Below are 22,289 nucleotides of genomic sequence, written 5' to 3'. Positions count from 1 at the left end.
TTCTCTAAGAATGCTGTTTTCTGCATGTTACACACTTGTGTAAATCCTCAAACTATTTAGCTGATGGTTATCAATAAAAAGTTTGTGAATGTTTATTCAAAGCCAGCCAAGGAGTCCAGTTCGCTTTGTTGCGTCTTCAAATACTTTGTAAAGGGTTCCCATTCATCTTCAAATCACAGTTATCCTTGTCCCGTAGCTTATATGTCAGTTTTGCCAGTTCTGCATAGCGAGAACTGGAAGCAAGATTTATTGGGGTGTTCATACTGCAAGCCTCTCCACCCTATGCTCAGGTTGCATTTGTGGCTGGGACCACACAGTGGCGTAGCTGGCTGCTTGGGCGCCCGGAGCAGAGCACGCTGCGTGGAGACTCTGCAGAGTCTGCCTGGCAGACGCAAGCCCCACGCTGCCGTTTCGGGCAGTGTGGAGCCTGCAGGTGCTCACGCCACCACGCCACTCCCAGGAGAGACACGTGGCTCAGGGGCGCTGCCGGCCAGGCCCCGCGGTAAGTGCCCCCCCCGCGGTGTGCCATCACCCCTCTCAGTGATGACACCTGGGGCCGTCTGCACCCACCACACCCCCCTTCCTACGCCACTGGAACCACATATCCTAAGAGCAGCAGAGTCTCCAATCGCCTCTGAATGCCACTGTTTGGGAATCACAGGTGAGGAGCGTGTGGCTGTGACAGGATGCAGGACAAGGTGGGTCCCTGGCCAGATCCAAATATTGGGCTCGTCTTACATAGTGGCTCCTAGGTCCTGTTCATCACTTCTAGGAAATCTGACCCCCCTTTTTCCACAGTCTTGAACTCACACACAAGCACACAGGGGTCTTCCTTCCCCCAAGGCCACATTCTACACTCTTCTAGGCTTCTTTGGTTTGGTAAATAGCTTTGTTGCAGAGTCACGTGAATCCGTATCACTGCAAGAGGGAGAAAAACTGAGCACGGCTTTTAAGCCATGTAGGTTGAGACGAACACAGGAAGTTGCTTTTGGGTGAGGCAGGAAGAAACCAGATGTGATTACACATTGCTTTTGGTGCAAAGCCAGCCGCCTTGGGAAATCAACTGGACATGGCCAGAGCATTTTCAAGAAAGGCAGCCAGAGCCTTTCACACAACCCCCCCACCCCACCCCCATTTCCTGGTCACGTTTTTAAATAGTGGGCACTCTTGGTTCTTATTTCAAGCCATTGAAGGCAATTGCTCTAGAGCAGTGGTGGTGAGCCTATGGCACTCAGAGCACCCAGTGAGCTTCATGGCTGAGTGGCAGGGATTCGAACCCAGCTCTCCCAGCTCTGAGCCTGACATTCGAACCACTACTGCCGCTCACTGAACTCTAACCTTCCAAGTTAAGTTATGTTGCTCGTCTTGCCACACAAGAGTTTATTTCTTTATTAATTACATTTATATCCCACCTTTTCCTCCAAGGAGTTCATAATTCTCTCCCTCCCCATTTTACCCTCACAACAACCCTGTGAGGTAGGCTAAGCTGAGAGTGAGTGACTGGCCCCAGGTCACCCAGTGAGATTCATGGCTGAGAGGTGGGGATCTGAACCCTGAGCAGTCAGGGATTTCCTGGTCTGACACTCTATCCCAGGGTTTCCCAAATGCGGGTCTCCAGCTGTTTTTTGGACTACAATTCCCACCATCCCTGACCACCGGTCCTGCTAGCTAGGGGTGATGGGAGTTGTAGGCCAAAAACAGCTGGAGAGGGTATGGAAGACCAATATGAGCTATTTTAGGAGGCAGATGACCCAACTTGAAAGTAAGAAAACACACGCCAAATAATGTAGCCCAGCAAAGCGCACCCAATTGCAATCCCCGTAGCGACCAACAACCAATCTGCCACGAGACGCGGTACATTCTGCCTCCTGCCAGAAACTTGCTCCGCTCTTTGCCTGGCCCATCTGCTTCCTGTCATGTAACTCCTGAGATCTGCACTGGTTATGTCGGGCTCCAAGTACAGCTCGTTGATGTAATAGCCTCCTCCGTTCTCCTGAACCATGTCTTGGATCATGTCCATTAGCTCGGAGACCTGCTCCTCCCTCTCTTCCCCTTCTGCCCTGTTATTGAAAGCGCAGAAGCGGCGGCCACATTTCTCCATCAGCTCCTTGACAGCCTTGTTCTCTGACCACCCCACATAATCCCGCAAGGAGCCTCCACCTAAATCTTCTTTGCGGGTGAACAAGACCACCATGTGCTTGGTGGCCTCCAAGCCAAAGACATCCTGGACTTGCTTCGCTGCTGCCTCATCTTCTGCTGTGAAACGGCCCACCTGAGTCACGAAAACCAGAGCGTGGGGACCAGGCCTGGACAGCTCAATGCAACGGATGATCTGGGCTGCTAATTCTTCATCACTGAAGGCACCTGAGCTCAAAATATCTGCTGTGTCCACCACCAAGACAGTCCTGCCATTCCAGGTCCCCTGGCCTCTTTGGCAGGTCACAGTTGTTGTTCCTGGCCTGAGCGCCGACACGAATTCTTTCCGGCCAAGGATGGTGTTTCCCGTGGCACTTTTCCCGCAGCCTGTTTTACCGACGAGGATTATCCTCCGTTCTCTGTCTTCTCCTGTGAGCAATGGAGGAGATGTTAGAGAACAGGAGATCAGAAACCAAAGGGTTAGAGTCCTCTCCAGGTGAAGCTCAACCCTTTTCTGATATTCAAGGCAACACCTCACTGCCGTCCAGTAAAGCTGAGGGGTGAAAATGGCAGCAGCTCACCTGTTTGTTGTTGGGGATGGAAATCAGGCAGGAGAATAGGATGGGGATTTGCTTCTGCTGCTTGTCTGATACAGTGGTACCTTGGTTTTCGAACGTAATCCGTTCTGGAAGAATGTTTCCAAAACGTTTGAAAACTGAAAACTCAATACAGAAGCCTCAGTACAATAGGGAAACTCAAAAAGGAAGCCGCGTGGTATGTTCGGCTTCCAAAAATCATTTGAAAACTGGAGCAGTTACTTCCGGGTTTTCGCCATTCAAAACCCGAAATGAGGTGTTCAACAACCGAGGTTCCACTGTATTTCCTTCCCATTAAAATTAGTGGCCTTTGTGTTGAAATGAACGGTGTGGTATTGTGTAATTAATCACAACATCCATTATGATCCGTGCTATTTTTGTAGAAAAAAGAGTGTGCTGGAGCTCACCAAAAACTTCTCCCTTGTTCTGTAACACTAACACACCTGAGAGGTACCACAGCTGAGCTCCAGCTGAAAAAATGCCCTGGTTATTATTATTTGTTAAATTTGTATGTCACCCTTCATCCAAAATGTACAGGGCTTTTCACATCATAAAAATACGAAACGAGAAAACAAAATACATAATGAAACAAGGACAAAAACAAACCAATGACCCTGCTCCCACAAACACATTTAAAAGGCCATAGAAAGTTAATCAGCCCAAGGCCTGGCTGAAGAGAAACTTTTTCTCTTGGTACCTAAAGGATCTGCAATGAAGGCACAAGGCAGGCCTCCCAGGGAGAGCATTCAACAAATGGGGAGCCACTGTAGAAAAGGCCCTGCTCTTGTGTTGCCACCCTCCGGACCTCTTGAAGAGGAGACGCACAAAGAAGGATCTCAAGGGATGATTGCAGGAACCGGGCCGGTTCATATGGGGAAATTTAGCATGTTAAATTTGGCCATGGTGGATAGCAAGACGAATCAGGTAGTTTTTGTTGGAAGCTGGACTGCAGTGGAAGGAAAACTGTGCTGATTGTGCCAAGCGCAGCTTAGACCCAGGTTATCTGAAGGACTGTCCTCTCCCATAAGAATTTGCCAGGCTGCAAACAAAGGTGACAATCTGAATTTTTCAGATGGTTTATTCCTGTAGATCATGACATTCGTACAGTTGGTATCGTTCAAAATCCAAGCCGGTTCATATGAGGGAATACAGTCTTTCAGATAGCTTGGCCTGAAGCTGTAAAGGGCTTTAAAGGTCCTTGAATTTTGCCTGGAAAATGATGGGTAGCCAGAGAAGCTGTTGTAACCAGGGAATCGTCTGCTCCCTGTAACCTTCAGGAAGGGGAGAGCTGGGAATACTGGTGCGGTTTCAACTGGAACTATTAAAAATGAAGGGATAAATAATGTTTGTGGGACAGTAGCTAATGTAGATTTCTCCCCCAAAATGTGATGTTTTGCCTTCTTTCTTACCTTCTCCGACGGAATCTTCATCTGCCTGAAATATTTGTGATAGTTTAAGGTTAGTCCAGAGAAGCCTTCGGTTTGCAGACTTGAACACTAATTTGGTGCTAGTTGAGAAATGCTTTTAAATCTTTTATTTATTTATTTATTATTATTATTATTATTATTATTATTATTATTATTATTAAATCACCCACTACTCTTCTTTAAGAACAACACCCCTGAATCTTCTCAGTGCTCTGAGGCCTCACTTTTTGCAAAGTGCACAGACCCTGAGAAACAGAGATGCCGTATTTTTCCATGTATAACACGCCCCCTTGTATAAGATGACCCCTTTTGGGGGGGACTGCGACAAAAAATGGGGGGGGGGATTGCCACAGCCACCAATTGTCTGCACGCTCACTGCCACAAGCCCTCCTGCACACTACACAAAACCACACACAATTGCACGCAAGCATCGCCACTGCCGCTAATCAATCGCCCAATTGCCGCAGCCAATCGTAAGCAGGCCTTGACGCAGACACCAATCACCCCCCCCAACCGCCAATGCCAGTCTGTGGCCGGCCGCCACCACCAACCACCAGTTTTCTCCTGCTCTGGAGGGCGGGACTCGAACCCATGGCTTCAAGTTATGAGAAAGGAGATTCTGACTAAACATCAGGAAAACCTTTCTGACAGTAAGAGCAGTTCAACAGTTGTGGACTCTCCTTCCTGGAGATTTTAAAGCAGAGGCTGGGTGGCCACCTGTCAGTGATTCTTTAGCTGTGTTTCCTGAATTTCAGGAGGTTGGACTAGATGACCCCTGGGCCCCCTTCCAACTCTACAGTTCCAAGATTCTATGAATTACCTTTCTACTCTCCTTTCTGTTAAATGACCCAAGAGCAAATTGCCCACCCTGTCTTGGGGCTTACCTCTGAGGTTTTCAGCAATGGTTCACGTGACATGTTTTCTCCCGTGGCAATTTTCTTGCTTCAAGGTGACAGCCTTCCAGGATTTGTTCCTGCAAACAATGCAAGTTACTCATTTGTCTGAAAGCCAGCCTGCCCCGTGAGCCGAAGGGAGGGCGCGGGTGCAACCTCTATGGTGATACATCAACCCCAGTGCAGGGCTTGCTAAACTCAACAGAATTGCTGAATTGCAATTCCAAGTGCAACCTTCACCAAGTCTGCTCAGGAGCAAGTCCTACTGAATTCAGTGGGGCTTCTTCCCAGGCAAGTGCGGTTAGGATTGCAGCGTTCACTGTCTTATAAATTTAAGTCTTATTTATTTATTTCTAGAATATTTTTTAATGGATTTTCAATTTTTAACATTTTTATAACATCATATCTCCATTTACAGTATATGTTTTTAGCTACAATTTAATTTATATTTAAAGTAGATAATTAAATGAGCAAATTAAATGAATTCTCATATGCAGAAGATATTAAAAAATAAATTTAAGGACCCGCAGAAATAGGGGGAAGGAAGCCAAACTTTGAAATGCTAAAATGATTGTGAAATTAACGAAATGTATAAATTTCAAAAGGATAAATAAAACTGTTTTTGAAAAAGCTCTTAATATTTTTATAATTGCACAGAAGTTGTTGCAGAAGAAGAAACCCGAGAATCTTGAAGTTGTTGGAAGATTCCTTCCTGTTTTTGCTGCAACAGACTCTGGGTCTTTCTTAGGAGAGAGCCTCCTTGAAAAACGTCTCTGGTTTTGACCCTGTTCTCTTCACCCCTTCCCACCTACCTCTTTGGAGATCACAGGTGTGGCTCCTCCAGATCTTTCCTACTTCTGGACTTTCTTGGACGACATTCTTTTCCTGAAGTGCAGACAGGAGGAGCAGAGGAGGCGGCTGCTGTCGGCTCCAAACTGGAAACGAAGGACAGGCTGCAATAAACTACGTTCTCCTCCAGTGAGAAATGGCCCAAACTCCACCCACAGCCTGCCAGGAAAAGCCGTTGGCTTAAAGAAAAAGTTTTTGCCCGCACAAAAGCAATCATGAGGGTTAATGCTGCTAAGTTCTGCTGCAAAGGAAGTTACAGACATTTCAACATTTTTGTTCGTGTGTCTTTGCAGCTATTTTGGTCCCGGTGTTTCCCTCCACGACCTTGACTCTCACTGTCTTTGTGTCCCTTATTCCTGTCCTGATGTTTTATAGGGGTGCAGGCAGCAGCTGCCCAGCAGAGAGGCAAGGCACTCTGCACAAGTTCAGAGACCATTGTGGCCCCATTATCATGGAATCAGAAGATTTGCCTTCAGAGCCTCTTTCTTTTTCCTGGCATTTTGCAGATTGTGTAGCTGCAAGCTCAAGTTCCCGACCCCTGTGCTAGAATGGTGGAATATAATAAACTGCCCCCAACTGGGGAGAATAACCTTACCGTATTATTCTCTGTATAAGACTATATTTCCCCCAATTTTTAAAAAGTTTAAAATTGGGGATCGTCTTATACATGGAACGTTTAAAATATTTATTGCTTAATTTGGGGCTCAAAAAATAGGGGTCGTCTTATACATGGGGGCGTCTTATAGACGGAAAAATACAGCAATTAAAATTAAAGTCCTTCTACAGATTTTGCACACTTTCCCTGCAATTGCACTGTGCATGCTACACTTGCTATAGGAAAATTCCAGGGCTCACTTGGATTGCCAAACAAAGACACCAGCCAAAAAATGAGGAGCAAAACAGCAGCTGGTCGGCTTGATCTTTTATGCAAAAGACTGCTGCAACAGGACTTCCACATGGCAGAAGCCCCGAACAAAGGGATGCTTCCTCTTTCATAAGTTTTCTTTTTGTGGGAATGTTCAGGGATGCAGGAGAGGATATATTGTCTGATTATAGCCTTTCCAACTTGTGTAAACAAGTTCACAATTTAGCAGAGTAACATTCCCCCTTTTAAACTTGCAGCGGATGCGTTTGCTCAGGCTCGCTAAAGCCTCTAAAATAAGTTCCCTTGGTAATTTCCCCTTTAGTCCCTCATAAAAAGATAAGACACGACACAGTCTTCTATAAAAGTATAAAAAGAGTTTACTCACACATCATTCTGTTCACAATAGAATCCCAGAAGGCAGACTTAGCTTAGAAAAGTAACACACACCTGAAAACTCTCTCATAAGAAGACAGTCCCTTTGTCCTCTCTTGGCTGGAAGCCAAGAGAGCATCTTTGGCTACGCAGATGTTGCTTCTTTGATGCATGTAGTCAAAGAGAGAGAGATGGCTGCCCTGCCCTGTGCTTTTGTCATTACCTGCACAGGTGAGGCCACGCCCACCTCTAGTCACATGCAGAGGAAGTCTGTCCCAGCCCGGAAGGAAACAGGAAGTTTACCTGCTGGCTGGACAAACATTCCTCCCCATGTGTAAACATGTTCACTCTAGGAATGTTGTAGTTGTGCTTCACATCCCCCACTTTCCCCCACAAACACCTTTGGTGAAACATCATGCACACATCTTAGATACATCACACATATGTCACAAATGGGGAGGGGTCTCTGGCAGAAACCTGTCCATCGGGTTCTGCCCCCAACCCTCTCTTGCCCTCCACCTTAGCCCCATCGAGTGATACAAAGGAAGTATTGACAAGTTCCTGGGTTTCCAGGTCAGGTAATGAGACCTCTTTGTCCTGACCCGGGAGCACAATCCATTCTTGGATGGTTGGCTATTGCGCATGAGATGACTACCTGCCTGGCACCCATTTGCCAGGATGCCAGGGAGTATCTCTTGTGCAAGACGCTGCTGAGTACGTGACCCCAGGTTTCAGGGATTATGGTTGCCCACATCCCAGACTCCCCCCTTGATAGCTATTCCTTCCCTGAACAGAACAAAGTTGGAATGGCACAAATCCAGACAGGAGAGATTTTATATGCCTTTCTAAGGTTTTCCCAGTGAGCCAGTATGTAGATATGTTTATCAGTGGATTGTTGCATTTGGTGATGTGCAGTGGAGGCCCTTTGAATAGAGAAAGGGGAAAAACTGTGATGAAGGGTTTTGTGGGGACATTTGCAGGAGTGATTGTGTTGAGTTTGGTAGTTGGTGTGTGTGTGTGTGTGTGTGTGTGTGTGTGTGTGTGTGATGTCTCCTGGAGGGCAAACACCCTGCTCGCCCCCAACCTTTACATAAATTCCTGTAACACACTCCAGATATATGCATGTGAAATAAAGTTTTTGTGCGGCATAAACAAAACATAGCATGTGAAATGAAACTGCAAGATCTCTGCTGCGCTGTTGTGCAAAGAGGAGAGAGACTGCTATCTTGTTTTGCATTTAAGGTGGAGCAGAAGATAGAAACTGATATGAAAAATTCCTGCCTATCGGGGTTTCCCACACTAGGCAGGGTGTTATTTCTAACAGTGCAAATTCTCTGAAATGGTCCACAGCACACAGCTTTTGCTTTTGCTTTTGCTGTTTACTCCCATAGTTTCCCTGCAGCTTTCTCTGCTTTGCTTGGCCTCCTGAGCAGGGAGAGCCTTCTGAAATCTCAATCAGGGATAGTCCGACCATGAGGTGGGAGAAGGCATGTTCTCAAAGAGCCCCTGTTTTCCAGGGACAGCCCAGGAATTGCATAAGCCATCCCAGTTTCTGATTTGATCCTGGAATGTCCAGGTTTTCTTTTTCCTCCCCTTGAAGTATCGGAGAACAATTAAAAGTGGTGTGTGTAGGGGCAAAAATGGACTCCTGCTTATGCTGAAAATAAAATTCCTGCACCAAATGGTGGAAATGGTGATGGTGGCGCACAAAGCCCCTCCTATAATTTTGAAGGAAAAGGTCACCAATCCCCTTTCCATTGCGTAATTGCAATGCTTCAGTGGCCAGCCCTTTCTCAGGAAACACTGGGAGTGTTTATTCCTTAATTGAAAATGGAGCCTTGAACTGTCTACTCATAAGTAAATCCCACAGTATTCAATGGTGCTTACTCCCATGTAACTGGGTAAAGACTAGGCAGCTTCACACTGCAAACCAAACCATGTTTACTCAGAAGTAAGTCCCACTGAGTTCAATAGGATTTCCCATGGGGCTGCCCTACAAATACCAGACAGATTAAAGGGTCTGAGGAACAAGGAAGTGGAATGAAGGATGCAGGACAAATTTGATCCAGCTTCCTTTGAAAGGTGAAAATAGTAAATTTCCACTTTCCAAAGCAAAATGAAACAGCCAATATCTAAAATCCTCCCTTTGTGGAATCTTGCAACGAAGTTCTCTAGCTGAAGTTCACAAGAACGCATATAACTGTGAAAATGATATGCAAAGGTGCATTTTATTAGGAACAGTGTCTTGCAAAAGTATGTACGTAATTTACAAAGGTGTTTGTTAGGAGAAATTGACACAAAAATACGGCTAAACTTTCACAATGGTTCAAAAATAAAAATAACGCATTTCCAGAGAGTTTAAGACAGGAAAAATGAGAAACTGAGAAAAGTGAAGTGGACTGATGTATCCACTCCTATGTGGGGTTTAGGAAACTGCAGACAGTTATGTTATTATTTTCATAAAATTCCTTTACCTCTTGATTGTAGAAAACCTCAAAGTGCTTTGCAAAATGAATAAAACAACAGGATTATGATTAATAACAATGAAAACATCCACAAATTAAAACCAGCGACAAACTACAAACTTATCAGTATTCTAAATATGTGAGTAGCCTTGTCTAAACAAAAATGTTTTTTGCAGGCAGCAAAAAAAAGCAAAGTTGCCTGCCTGATGTCGATATGCAGGGAGTGTGGGTGCTGCCACACCGAAAGAACGATTTCTTATCAATGCAGAACAGATATTATGTGGCACCTGTAACTCTGCCCATTCTGCCAATCGAAGCATCCAGAGACCACATGTGGGGTCAGGTGATCTCAGGGCTAAACTGCTCCCAAACTGTTAAGGACTTTATATCCTGAGAGCAACACCTTGAACTTGGCCTGGCAGCAAATTGGGAGCCAGGGCAGGTCTCTGAGCCCAGGCGTCCTAGGCTGACAAACACCTGTCAACAATGGTGGCATCCTGCACTCATTGCAACTTCCAGATTAGGCAGAAGGGAAGCCCCACATATTTGAGAAAGAAATGAAACACTATGAACTAGAGGATATAAGAGCATCCTTCAATTCTTTCCCCTTCCCCCCTCTTTCCCTTTTTCTGTGCAGGGCCTTGATCCGGCCCCATGAAGGATCTGCCAGAGCTTTTCCATCAGCAGCTTGGAGGCCTCCTCCTTCTCTTCTCCAGCTGCCTTGTTATTCAAAGCGAAGCAGCGATTCCCACATTTCTGAACCAGTTTCAGGAGCGCCTTGTTTTCGGATTTCTTCACATATTCCTCCAAGGAATCACCTTTCAAATCCTCTTTGTGGGTGAACAAGACAAGCATGTGCTTCCTGAACTTCTTCCTAAACCTTTTCTTGACTTTTTTAGCAGTTTTCTTGTCTTCTGGAGTGAAACGGCCCACGGTGATGACAAAGACCAGAACGTAAGGACTGGGCTTGCAGAGCTTTTTGATCTCTCGCTTGTGCTGTTTGAGAGATTTTGAACTAGAGACAGCGGGCGTGTCAATCACAGAAAACCTCTGGCCCTTAAATTCCCCACTCTCCTTCTGGACGTTCTGAGTTGTTGGCTTAGCTGAAAAAGCCGAGTGAAATTTCTCCCGTCCGAGGAGGGTGTTCCCTGTGGCACTTTTTCCCACGCCAGCCTTGCCAAGAAGGATGATACACGGTTCCGATTCTTCCTTGTCCCCTGTGAATTAGAAAGATCACGTCAGAGCAGTGCTTTTCAACTTTTTCGAGCCCACGGCTCCCTTGACCAACCACATTCTTGCAGTGGATCCCCTGGGGGATCTGTTACACATAAGGGGGGGAGTCCCCCCTTCCTACCCGTCCCTTTTCTTTTTAAAAAATAATAATTTCTAAATTAATTTTACATTTATAATTTGACATTCAAACGTAGAATACAATAATGAAATATTGAATTCCCTGAATTCTCCGACCTCCCTCCTCCCCTCCGTGGAGTCCACAAACAACATCTTCTTCTGCATCTCATACCATTCCCTATTTATCTATATAACTTAAATTTTAACCATAGTCTTTTTCACATTGCAAGTGTTATTGTAGTCCTGCTAATGTTTTTAATTGTTTACAGTGTTCTTTCAGGTACTGTGGTACCTCAGGATGAGAACAGAAATTGTACTCCCGCGGCGCGGCAGCGGCAGGAGGCCCCATTAGCTAAAGTGGTGCTTCAGCTTAAGAACAGTTTCAGGTTAAGTACGGACCTCCGGAACGAATTAAGTACTTAACCCAAGGCACCACTGTATATGGAATCAACACACACACAAACATATTTTGAGGAGCAAAAAAGAGGACACATTTGCTGACTTCTACTGGAAAAAGATGGGGGAAAGGTGGTGCTGTGGGTTAAACCACTGAGCCTAGGACTTGCCGATCAGAAGGTCGGTGGTTCGAATCCCCGTGATGGGGTGAGCTCCCGTTGCTCGGTCCCTGCTCCTGCCAACCTGGCAGTTCGAAAGCACGTCAAAGTGCAAGAAGATAAATAGGTACCGCTCTGGCAGGAAGGTAAAGGGCGTTTCCATGTGCTGCTCTGGTTCGCCAGAAGCGGCTTAGTCATGCTGGCCACATGACCCGGAAGCTGTACGCTGGCTTCCTCAACCAATAAAGTGAGATGTGCGCCGCAACCCCAGAGTCGTCCGCGACTCGACCTAATGGTCAGGGGTCCCTTTACTGGAAAAAGAGGACACATGGCAGCCCTCTATGATATTCCCTATCCTGTGCAGCAGGATGTTAAACTCAATGGGGGAACACTTACCAGAATCTTGTGCGTTGTCTTCTTTCCGACGCAATCTGAGCCACCACTTCTGCCGCTGGAATGTTTGTTGCAACATAACAGGTTAGCTACTAGCAGCCTTCGGTCAGCAAACCCAACGCCCCGGGACACGGGTCCTCAAAAGTGCAAACTTGGGAGAGGATTATCGTAAATCTGTGGGGCCTGTGTTCCTTGGGGGAGAGGGTAGGTAAAAGGTGTCAGGAACTGGGGTTATTGCCAGGAGTGGGTGATGGGCTCATGTTTCTACATGCCAAACACTCCTACTTTGTGACATATTTGTGATGTATCTGGAAATGTATTATGGGAAGGGGTGGAAGGTCTTAAAAGTTCACGCAACCCCAAGCTCGGGGTTCCTATTCTCTGTGTGTTTGAACCTTGTTGCAGCAAATAAAGATCAGGTCTACTGGCCGCTGTTTTGCTTCTTTCACTTGGCTGGAGTCTCTTCCTCCTGCTGACCAGAGGGATCCCCGGGGAGTGGCACCCCGACGAGCCAGGCAGCGGAGTAAATCCTCACCCCAGGATTTTTCCTTATCGCTGAAGTGACAATTGACAAAAGCTCCTCCTCCATTAGCATCACGAGGACCAAACTGGGACTGCAAAAGCTACTTCCTCTGTCCTGCAAGAGAGCTGGGAGAAGAGCTGGACTCCTTTAGCCGGCCAGGATCCAGATATCTCCTCAATGGCTCCTTTGTTCCCACTTACCTTGGTGGATCCTGACTGCTTTGCCATATCTCGCTGCCACTGACTCACCCGCCCCGGTCTCTTCTCCCTGCAAATGACAGAGTTACGGCTGTACGAACGATTGCAAGCTACTTTCTGTGGCAGACTTTTATTTTTGCAGTCCATACATTTTTATTTTTATTTTAAATCCCAGTAAAATCCCACTTATTTCTTTATTTCCACTGATGTGCAGATTTACAGAAGGAAAGCCACCAGCATGACACACATGAGGAGGAAATGTTTTACAAATTCAAAAGACCACACACCCATTAAAGGGACACCAGTCCAGACATTTCTACAATTGTGCAGTTGGTGTGCCATGACTCTGTCAGACTTCAGGGATATCATTCTCAGGCAAAAAAGGCTTTTAAATGTGTCAAGAGATGGAATCACTTTTCGTGCTTAGTCAGCTGAGGGTAAAACTCGGTGCCATCAGGAATTAGAGCAAAACTGATCCTACCACAAATTCTTCAAATAATTTTTAAATATTTTGGGCATGAATCCACCCCAAATCTTGGGTTTTGTTTCCTTAGTCTATATGCAATTACCGGTACTTAATTTTTTTTTCTGGGCAGAGTTGTGGCACTCAAAACAGGTTCTGAGGCTAAACCCTGCCTCAAATCAGTTCTCTCAGTTTCTCATTTTGACAAATACAGCTCTCTAAATTTGTGCAGCAATCTGCATTAAAAATAAAACAAGCCTCCGGCAAATTCACCAGCATTTACTGCAAATCTCTCCTAAAAAACATTTTTGTATGTACACATTCTTGCAAGCAATTTCCCCCAACATAATGCATGGATTATTTTATTTTGTTTTTAAAGTAATATATGTATTTTATTCCACACTTCCCCCTGCTTTTTGCATTTTCATATACATTGTTTGGCTGCAGAAGTCCATCAGAAAATTCAGAAAAGTCTGAATCACGAAGGTTGGCTGTGTTTCAGTTTCCATTTTATTTCAGAAAGTGCAAATTATGTAGGCTCAATTTTAACTGTGAACTGAATTCCTCCCCTGTCCCTCTCCTCGCATAAAGTCCCCTCAGCGAGGCATCACCAACCCTCATCTTTTCATGGGCAAACATTTCGTGAGCCAGGTTTCATCCTGTCATCATGCAAACGTCCCCTTGGATGGCTACAGCCAGCAGATTCTGAATGCCTATTTCGATTTCTTCATGCAGAAATGCTTTGCCCTTGAGCTGCAGTCCTAACCATCCCATTGGGCTCAGTTCTGAGCCAACATGTACAGAATTGCACCATGAAAACACTAATCAGTTTGGACTCCTTTGCCTGCCCCCCTCCTCACCTGCAGCTTCCGTCTCTTCCCCCTACCTTTTTGGAGATTACAAGAATTCTCTCTTCATCAGTGGAATTTTCCACTGCTCTGTATGCTCCTTCCTCCGCTCTCCCTGAAATCGTTCAGCTTGTGAGATGAAGGTTCGCTCGGAGCTGAAAATGAAAGTTCACGGGGAGGAATAAATTCAGTTTCCTGAAGCAGAGCAGGGGACGCCCCCTGGCTGCCCGAGACAGCAGCAGGTTGGAGGGGAAAAGGCTTTGCAGGCAACTCCGGGGGGAGAGGGAGACTGCAAGAGGCAGAGAGCCCAATCCTGCACATGCATTCTCGAAAGCCAACCCCACAGAGTCCATGGGGCTCAACTCACGGCACGTGGACAGAGAAATGAGACAGAAAAGTTTCCCTCTCTCATTAGAACTTGTGTCCAGGGCCAGATTGAGGTTTGATGAGGCCCTCAGCTCCTGAAGGTAATGGGGCCCTTTAGGTGTCCAGCTGTCCTTTGTCAACAACAAATTGTCACTGGTTTTTTTGTGTTGAATATATGCTATATGGTCATTTATGGACGTCATAGGTATCTCAAGCCATTTGCACATCACAAAATATGCATTATATCAAAGTAATTGTTTTTTATCTTCTATTTTGGAAATGAGAAGGGACACGGGTGGCGCTGTGGTCTAAACCACAGAGCCTAGGACTTGCCAATCAGAAGGTCGCGGTTTGAATCCCCGCGATGGGGTGAGCACCCGTTGGTCAGTCCCTGCTCCTGCCCACCTAGCAGTTCAAAAGCACGTCAAAGTGCAGTAGATAAATAGGTACCACTCTGGCAGGAAGGTAAACGCCATTTCCATGCGCTGCTCTGGTTTGCCAGAAGTGGCTTAGTCCTGCTGGCCACATGACCCGGAAGCTGTACTCCGGCTCCCTCGGCCAGTAAAGCGAGATGAACCCCAGAGTCGGTCACGACTGACCTAATGGTCAGGGGTCCCTTTACCTTTACCCTAATTTTGGAAATGTACCATTTCCCCCCCGTTACATTTTTTAGGGGACCCCAAGAGAATGGGGCCCTAAGCTATAGCTTCTTCAGCTTCTACGTAAATCCAGCACTGCTTGTGGACATTCCCATTTGCAAAATGCTCTCCAAACTGCAGGAGCTGAGCTACTTTCCAGAGAGTAACTGCTTTGCTGCTTCAGAACTGATAAGCCATTTCTTATCTCAAGTCTGGCAAACAGACTTGCAGGAGAGGCTTGTCTCAGGAGAAAGCTGCTCTTTCTTCTCTGTCACTTTAAAAGCAAGGCAGAATGAAATGCTTTTTGTATTTTAAAGGAATATTTCTGTATTTTATGGCTTAAGGTTAGAATCATAGAATTGATCCTGAGATGATCCCAAGGATCATCTAGTTTAACCCTCTGCAATGCAGGAATCTGCAAGTTGCTGTAAGGGTATTGAATTCGTGACTTTGGCGCTATGAGCACCATGTTGGTTTGTCATCAGGAGAATTTAGAGAGGGGAAATTGTGTGCAGGCAAAGGGTTAAACACCGGCTTCTCTGTCTTCTGAATACCCCCTGTGACGTTACCATGTATGAGAGAGTGCTGGAGGGGAAATAGTTAAATAGGTTGCACAGACAGGACCCAGGGGGGTGGAGTCAGTGGGTCTATAAAGGAGTTCTGGGAGGAGTTCGTTGGGAGTTGTGGGTGGGCAGTTGGTGGGTTTTCGTGGGTAGGCTGGTTGGGAAAGGCAGTTGGTCATAGAGAGACAGTTAGGGCAGTTGGTCCGTGAGTGTGGGGAGGCAGCAGAAATAGAGAGAGGAACATAAGACTAAGAAAGTAAAGAGGAACACTCTTTGGAATGCTGTAATAGTTTTGTTTTAAGTCTGGAATAAAATACACTCTTCTTTATGAATTGAAAAGCTGACTGAGACTGAAGTGATTTTTACCAGAGAGCAGTGGCGTAGCGTGGGTTGTCAGCACCCGGGGCAAGGCAAGTAATTTGTGCCCCCTAACCCATGGATTTGTGCCTCCTAACCCGTGGATTTGCGCCCCCTAACCTGTGGATTTGCCCTAACCCCAGATGTTGCGCCCGGTGCGGCCGGCACCCCCTGCACCCCCCACGCTACGCCACTGCCAGAGAGGACCTGGTTGGTGGCAGCGGATTAGTGGTGTACGGGTCAATAGTCCGTGAGACGACCGGGGGCTCCGTACGAACGCCACACCCCCCTCCCCAAACCATTTTTCTTCCTCTTTTCAAAATTTCTTTATGGACACTCATTCCTGCTTGTTTTGGACTTAACTCAGTCAGTGGTCAGCATCACACATTGAAAGAACAGTAAGAGCACATGACTTCCTTCAAGGAATCCTGGGAACTGTAGTTCACCTCTCAGAGAGCAACAATCCCAGACAGCCTTCACAGACTCCAGTTCCCAGAATTCTCTGTGGGGAATCATGCAACTTAAATATACTGTATGCAGTCAGCCCCAGTCACCTATTTGTTAAGTGGGAATAATTATGGTTTGCCACCCAGATCAGAATCCTTCCCATTAACAAGTGGGGATTTTGAGCTGTACTTGCTAGGGCAAGGCAATATCTGGTTTTCATCACTGCAATGCATCACCAGCTAAACAGTGCAATATATTTATTTATCACAATGTCTGAAATAAGGATGGAGCTATAGATGTGAACACATATCTGGTTTTCAACACGGCCATATATCACCAGCTAAACACCATGATATATCGATATATCACAATGTCTAATGTATGGATGGAGCTGTGTAGAGGCACTGACTGGCTTCACGGTTTTCCCCACATTGTGATTTCTGCATAGCACACACACATCATGATTGGCGATATATTGCCTGCCCTAATATTATGAAACCGATATCAAGACACGGACTTCAAACCAGTTTCAGACAATATATCACCCAGCCCTAGTACTGGCTTTGGTAAGGGTCATACATGTGAGGTCGTTTTCCTTGTCTGCGTGTGTGGAACAGTTTCATATGTGCTTCTATTGTTATGTTTGTCCTGTTCAGTTGGTTTGACATGTAATTCAGAAATGGAATGAACTGATGCAATCCATCATCAATCAATCAAATCTTTATTACGGCCATAGACTAGAATAAGTAGGGTGGGGTGCAATCATTTAGAATCTGTAAAACGTTTTGGAAAGCTAAAAAGTATTAAAACAGAAGGGATATCTAAAAGACTATAGGAATCTAAAAGAAACTAAAAGAGGGGTTAGATGTGGAGGAGCATTAAAGGTTAGTATATAAAAGACTGCAACTATCAGTTTAGAGAGCAATATGATGTGAGTGTTCATGAAATCTAGTTTGTGGTGCAGGTCATCATCCGATGGATCTTGAGCGCTGCTGTGCAGAACCTGGCAACGTCGTATGTTGCAGCAGGGTTGGGATCTGACAGCAGCAGGGAGGCATAAAATTGTCCTGTGCACCTTGGGGTACTTATGGTGTAATGGGGAGAGGAGGCTGATACTAATGTCTCTGTAATATAGGAGGTGGAGAAGCACATGCTCTCTTGTTGCTGTTTGTCCAGAGTCACAGGGGCATTGCAACTGATACAGTGGCAAATAAAATACTAAGCAGGTGATTCTTAGGACATTGCACCCAGACAATCCGGTTTGTTCATTAGTTTATTAGGAAATTTGTTTGTTTTTCTCCTGACACCTCATAAGCAGCTGGTGGGCTGGCTTTAAAAATCCCCAGCTTTGCTAAAGGGGAGATATTAAGAGGAACGATTATAAAGAAAAAAGTAAAGCCCTGCACCACACACACATATGACGAGAAATATTTTTATGTAGCTGACACCCTTGCGAGCTTTCCCTTTCCCCTCTCCCTTGGCCCTTTTCCTGCAGATGTAAGATCCAAGCGCTGCCTCCATGATGGGCGTCTCCAGGTATGGCTCTTCATTCCCCTGGACCATCTCCAGGACCATCTCCATCAGCTCAGAGACCTGGTTCTCCCGTTCTCCTAATGCCGCCCTGTTATTAAAGGCGCAGAAGCGCCCCCCGCATTCTTGGACCAGCTTCCGGACAGCCTTGTTATCTGACTGCATCACGTAATCCCGCAAGGAGTTGCCTTCTAAGGCTTCTTTGCGGGTGAACAAGAGGATGGTGTGCTTCATGGCCTCCCTCCCAAACATCTCCCGGACTCGCTGGGCTGCCTCCTCGTCCTCCGCGGTGAAGCGGCCCACCTGGGTGACAAACACGAGCGCATGAGGGCCAGGCTGTGAGAGGTCAAGGCAGCGCTTGGTCTCCTGGTCCAGCCTTTCATCGCAATCTCCGGTCCCCAAAATATCCGCTGTGTCAATCACGGACACAGGATGGCCTCTCCAAGTGCAGGACGCCCTCTGGCAGGACAAGGTGGTTGTCCTGGCCTGAAGTTTCGAATCAAAGAGCTTCTGGCCAAGGATGCTGTTTCCTGTGGCGCTTTTGCCGCCTCCAGTCTTGCCCACAAGGACGATCCTCAGTTCTCCCCTATTTCCTGCGGGTTTTGAAAGACAGCGAAGAGCTGGTCAGCAGAAATATCAGAGCAACCACTTCTGGTGGGATCCCTCTTAATATGTGATTGTTGAGAATTATATTGTTTTCTGATCCTCAGAGAGACTGAATGCATATGTAAAGCGTAAGGTAAAGGTAAAGGGACCCCTGACCATTAGGTCCAGTCGTGGACGACTCTGGGGTTGCAGCGCTCAGGTAAAAAGGTAAAGGTACCCCTGCCCATACGGGCCAGTCTTGACAGACTCTAGGGTTGTGCACCCATCTCACTCTATAGGCCGGGGGCCAGTGCTGTCCGCAGACACTTCCGGGTCACGTGGCCAGCGTGACAAGCTGCATCTGGCGAGCCAGAGCTGCACACGGAAACACCGTTTACCTTCCCGCCAGTAAGCGGTCCCTATTTATCTACTTGCACCCAGGGGTGCTTTCGAACTGCTAGGTTGGCAGTCCTAGGCGCTGAGGCTTTAACCCACAGCGCCACCCACGTCCCAGTTGCCGCGCTCATCTTGCTTTATTGGCCGAGGGAGCCAGCATGACAAAGCCGCTTCTGGCGAACCAGAGCAGCGCACAGAAACGCCGTTTACCTTCCCGCCGGAGCGGTACCTATTTATCTACTTGCACTTTGACATGCTTTCGAACTGCTAGGTTGGCAGGAGCAGGGACCAAGCAACAGGAGCTCACCCCGTCGTGGGGATTCGAACCGCCGATCTTCTGATCAGCAAGTCCTAGGCTCTGTGGTTTAACCCACAGCGCCACCCGCGTCCCTTATGTAAAGTGTACACATGTATAAATAAAAGCAGAAGAAGAACAGATTGGGAAACATTTGTGTACACCTGATAAATTCAACAGTGTAAATAAGTTTTGATGGATGCAATAATGGAATACTGAATGGTTTAGTTTTTTGTAAAATATGCAGGGATTTATGATGTGCATCTTGAATTTGAACAAGCGCTAGTTCCTTTTCCCAGCTCTGGTCAGTGCAGGCAAGAATGAGCCGGGCGAACCAGTGTCCTGATGCAGCCGAGGGCATCTTCCTAGGTTCCTGCAGATGTGCGTCAGGATGGCATTCCACCCAGGCACCTCCCACCTCCCACATCCCAAAATATTACACATTGGTATAACAATATTTTTTCTGCAAATAAATAAAATAAATGTCATTGGGGGTGCCGTGAAAAACTCCTGCGAAATAGATCTGGAATAATCCACCCCAAGCAGTCCATCTGCCTCTGAGTCACTGGAACCCTTCCTTACCTCCTCTGGTCCCGTCCATCTTCCCCTGAAAAAAATGGCAAGATATCAAGATGATCTTCTCAGGCAGCCTTCCATCTGCAAACCCAGCACCCCACCCCTAGTTCAGACATGTGGTACCTCAAATGAGAAACAGCACATCGCAGACATAAAAATGATCAGAATATTTTGCAAGCAATGAGAAAGGAAATGCCCACTGAACTGGGCCCAAACGCTGTGGCTCTTTCCTCAGGTGGCACTTCAACAGAATTCAACTTAAAACGTTATTATTATTAATTTCAAATATTATGTTCATGTATTGCAAGCAGAAGAACACCCCCCTCACCCTGAAGAGAGCGCCTGGCAAACATCAGTCTAAGCATATAAGGCTTTATATGACATTGGATGTTTTATTATGTGTTTAGATCTGTTGGAAGCCGCCCAGAGCAGCTGGGGCAACCCAGTCAGGCGTGTGGGGTGCAAATAATGAAATTTATATTCTGGTGGAGTGTTTGCTTAATTTATTCATTTCATAAAAATATGCACCCCTTGATTGTAAAAAAAGGGGGGAAAGAATCTCAAAGCATTTTGCCAAAAGATAAAATCACCCTTAAGAAGAATTAACAATGACTTTAAAGCTGAGTTAAAAAGTTAAAATGACAAGACCTAAGAACAGATTAAAAGTCTCGCCAGCTTTCTAAGCATCTGAATAGGCTTCTCTAAACAAGATTAACAGGCCTTCCAAGTGTCCCTATGTTCCAGGGACAGTCCCAGATTTACACAAGCCCCTCCGGTTTCAGATGTGATCCCAGAATGTCCCGCTTTTCCTTAGAATCATAGAAATGTAGAGTTGGAAGGGACCCCGAGAGTCATCTAGTCCAGCCCCCTGCAATGCAGGAATATCCAGCTGCCCCATACGGGGATCAAACCTGCAACCTTGGCTCTAACCAACAGAGACATCCAGGCTTAGGATGTCCCTATGATCCTCGGAGAAATGTTGGAGGACCTGGAGTTACGGAACCCAAGAGCCAAGGAGATAAGTAACTAGACAACCTTTAGAGGACATCTGGATGGGGAAGCTGTTTAATGTTTGGTTATGCTTTTATATATACACGTTGGAAGCCTCCCAGAGTGTCTGGGGCCACCTAGTCAGATGGGTACAAATAATAAAATTATTAATATTATTATGGAACAGGAGGTCCCTATTTTCATCGGGAAAACGTTGGGGAGGGTAAGGAATAATTTCAGCAAGCGCCAGAAGGAGGACAGTGTCCCTGACAAACACAACCCTGCAACTCCCCTGCTCCTGTTTGTGGTGGAAGAGAAGCTCCAGTTTGGCGCACTCTTAAGCCACACTCGGTCGATCAGCCTTTAAGGATCCTCCACAGGGATCCTTCCTTGCCTTTTTTTGCAACAGGCTAAACCCAGCTGCTGCCTCCCTCGGAAGCTTGCGGGCAGGGGCCCAGCCTGGTATGTCTGGGCATATTGAAGGTGCGCCCAGGAGCGCGGAGAGGCTGCCCAGGGCTGCCAGCCAGACAAGGGGCGTCTCCCGGGTCCTCTTGCAACAGGGGCTCCCTTTGCAAGGAGATCCTTCTCTCCCCCCTTCTCTCCACCACTCGGCCCTTCCCAGATGGCAGACCTCACCTCCTCAGCTGCTTCGGCAGGTCCTTCCTCGTCCCGCGTCGTCTTCCACGCCGGTCTGAGTTTTCCTGCAGTGAACGGGAGCGAGAGACGAGCTGCTTCTCCAAAGGGAAAATGAAAGTAGCAGCTGAATTAAGTCCCCTTCGGCTTGGAAGGAGCAGGACAAGAATTCCCCCCAGTGGCTGCCTGGAGAACCAGCAGCTGGTTTGGGCGGTGGGTGGCCGCGTGGGGCGCTTTTCAGCTTAGAGAAAAGGCGAGCGCACGAGAGGCTCGCAGAATCAGAGAATTCTAGAGTTGGAAGGGACCCGAGGGTCATCCAGTCCAACCCCCCTGCAATGCAGATATATGCAGCTGCCCCATCGAACTTGCAGCCTTGACATCATCAGCACCGTACTATACTAAGAAGTGCACAGAATGATGCCTGGCAGGGGCCAAGGCATAATTTTCTGAGGGGGACGAGTCTCCTAATATTCAGGGTGTTCTCACAAAGTGCAATGCTGGTGGTCAACAAAAGAGGTTTAAAGACTGTCTCAAGGCAAATCTTTAAAAATGTAGTATAAACACCGACAACTGGGAAACAATGGCCTGCGAGCGCTCCAGTTGGAGAACAGCCTTGACCAAAGGTGTCCTGGGCTTTGAAGACACTCGAACTCAGGACAAAAGGGAGAAACTCACTAAGAGGAAGGCACGCTTGGCAAATCCACACCGTGATCAACTCCAACCCGGAAACCAATGTCCCCACTGTGGAAGGACATGTGGATCCAGAACTGGCCTCCTCAGTCACTGTTAAAACCGTGTTTATGGAAGACAATCTTACTCGGCTACGAGGGATCGCCAAAGAAGACAGAAGATCATAGGCGCCGACTCCATGGGGCTTGAGGGGGCCCGAGCCCCCTCAAAAATTCGTTTGGGGGGGCTCCGCCCCCCCAATAATCTCCGGCGCCCCTCCAGCAGAGCGCCATCGCCGCCCCTCTCCCAGCCC

The 22,289-nt window shown here is 46.9% G+C and overlaps 2 protein-coding genes across 2 annotated transcripts; both read right to left on the bottom strand.

The window, feature by feature from the left end:
• Positions 1–1,365: 1,365 nt before the first annotated feature.
• Positions 1,366–14,850, bottom strand: LOC114607617 (GTPase IMAP family member 8-like). Its single transcript, XM_028750982.2, has 6 exons — positions 13,970–14,850; positions 12,624–12,690; positions 11,904–11,958; positions 10,216–10,820; positions 4,142–4,166; positions 1,366–2,565 (listed from the first exon to the last, which is right to left on the bottom strand). The coding sequence occupies exons 2-6, from the start codon at positions 12,648–12,650 to the stop codon at positions 1,736–1,738; spliced, it is 1,542 nt and encodes a 513-aa protein (XP_028606815.2). The 5' UTR covers positions 12,651–12,690; positions 13,970–14,850; the 3' UTR covers positions 1,366–1,735.
• Positions 14,851–17,561: 2,711 nt separating this feature from the next.
• On the bottom strand, positions 17,562–21,469 carry LOC114607685 (GTPase IMAP family member 2-like). The gene is made up of 3 exons (XM_077916669.1): positions 21,311–21,469; positions 19,691–19,715; positions 17,562–18,425 (listed from the first exon to the last, which is right to left on the bottom strand). The coding sequence occupies exons 2-3, from the start codon at positions 19,707–19,709 to the stop codon at positions 17,668–17,670; spliced, it is 777 nt and encodes a 258-aa protein (XP_077772795.1). The 5' UTR covers positions 19,710–19,715; positions 21,311–21,469; the 3' UTR covers positions 17,562–17,667.
• Between the last annotated feature and the right edge of the window lie 820 nt (positions 21,470–22,289).

Source organism: Podarcis muralis, chromosome 12 (genome assembly GCF_964188315.1).
Source record: "Podarcis muralis chromosome 12, rPodMur119.hap1.1, whole genome shotgun sequence".
Classification (NCBI taxonomy): domain Eukaryota; kingdom Metazoa; phylum Chordata; class Lepidosauria; order Squamata; family Lacertidae; genus Podarcis; species Podarcis muralis.
Note: the sequence above shows the minus strand (reverse complement) of the source record. Positions and strands in the feature narration are given on the sequence as shown.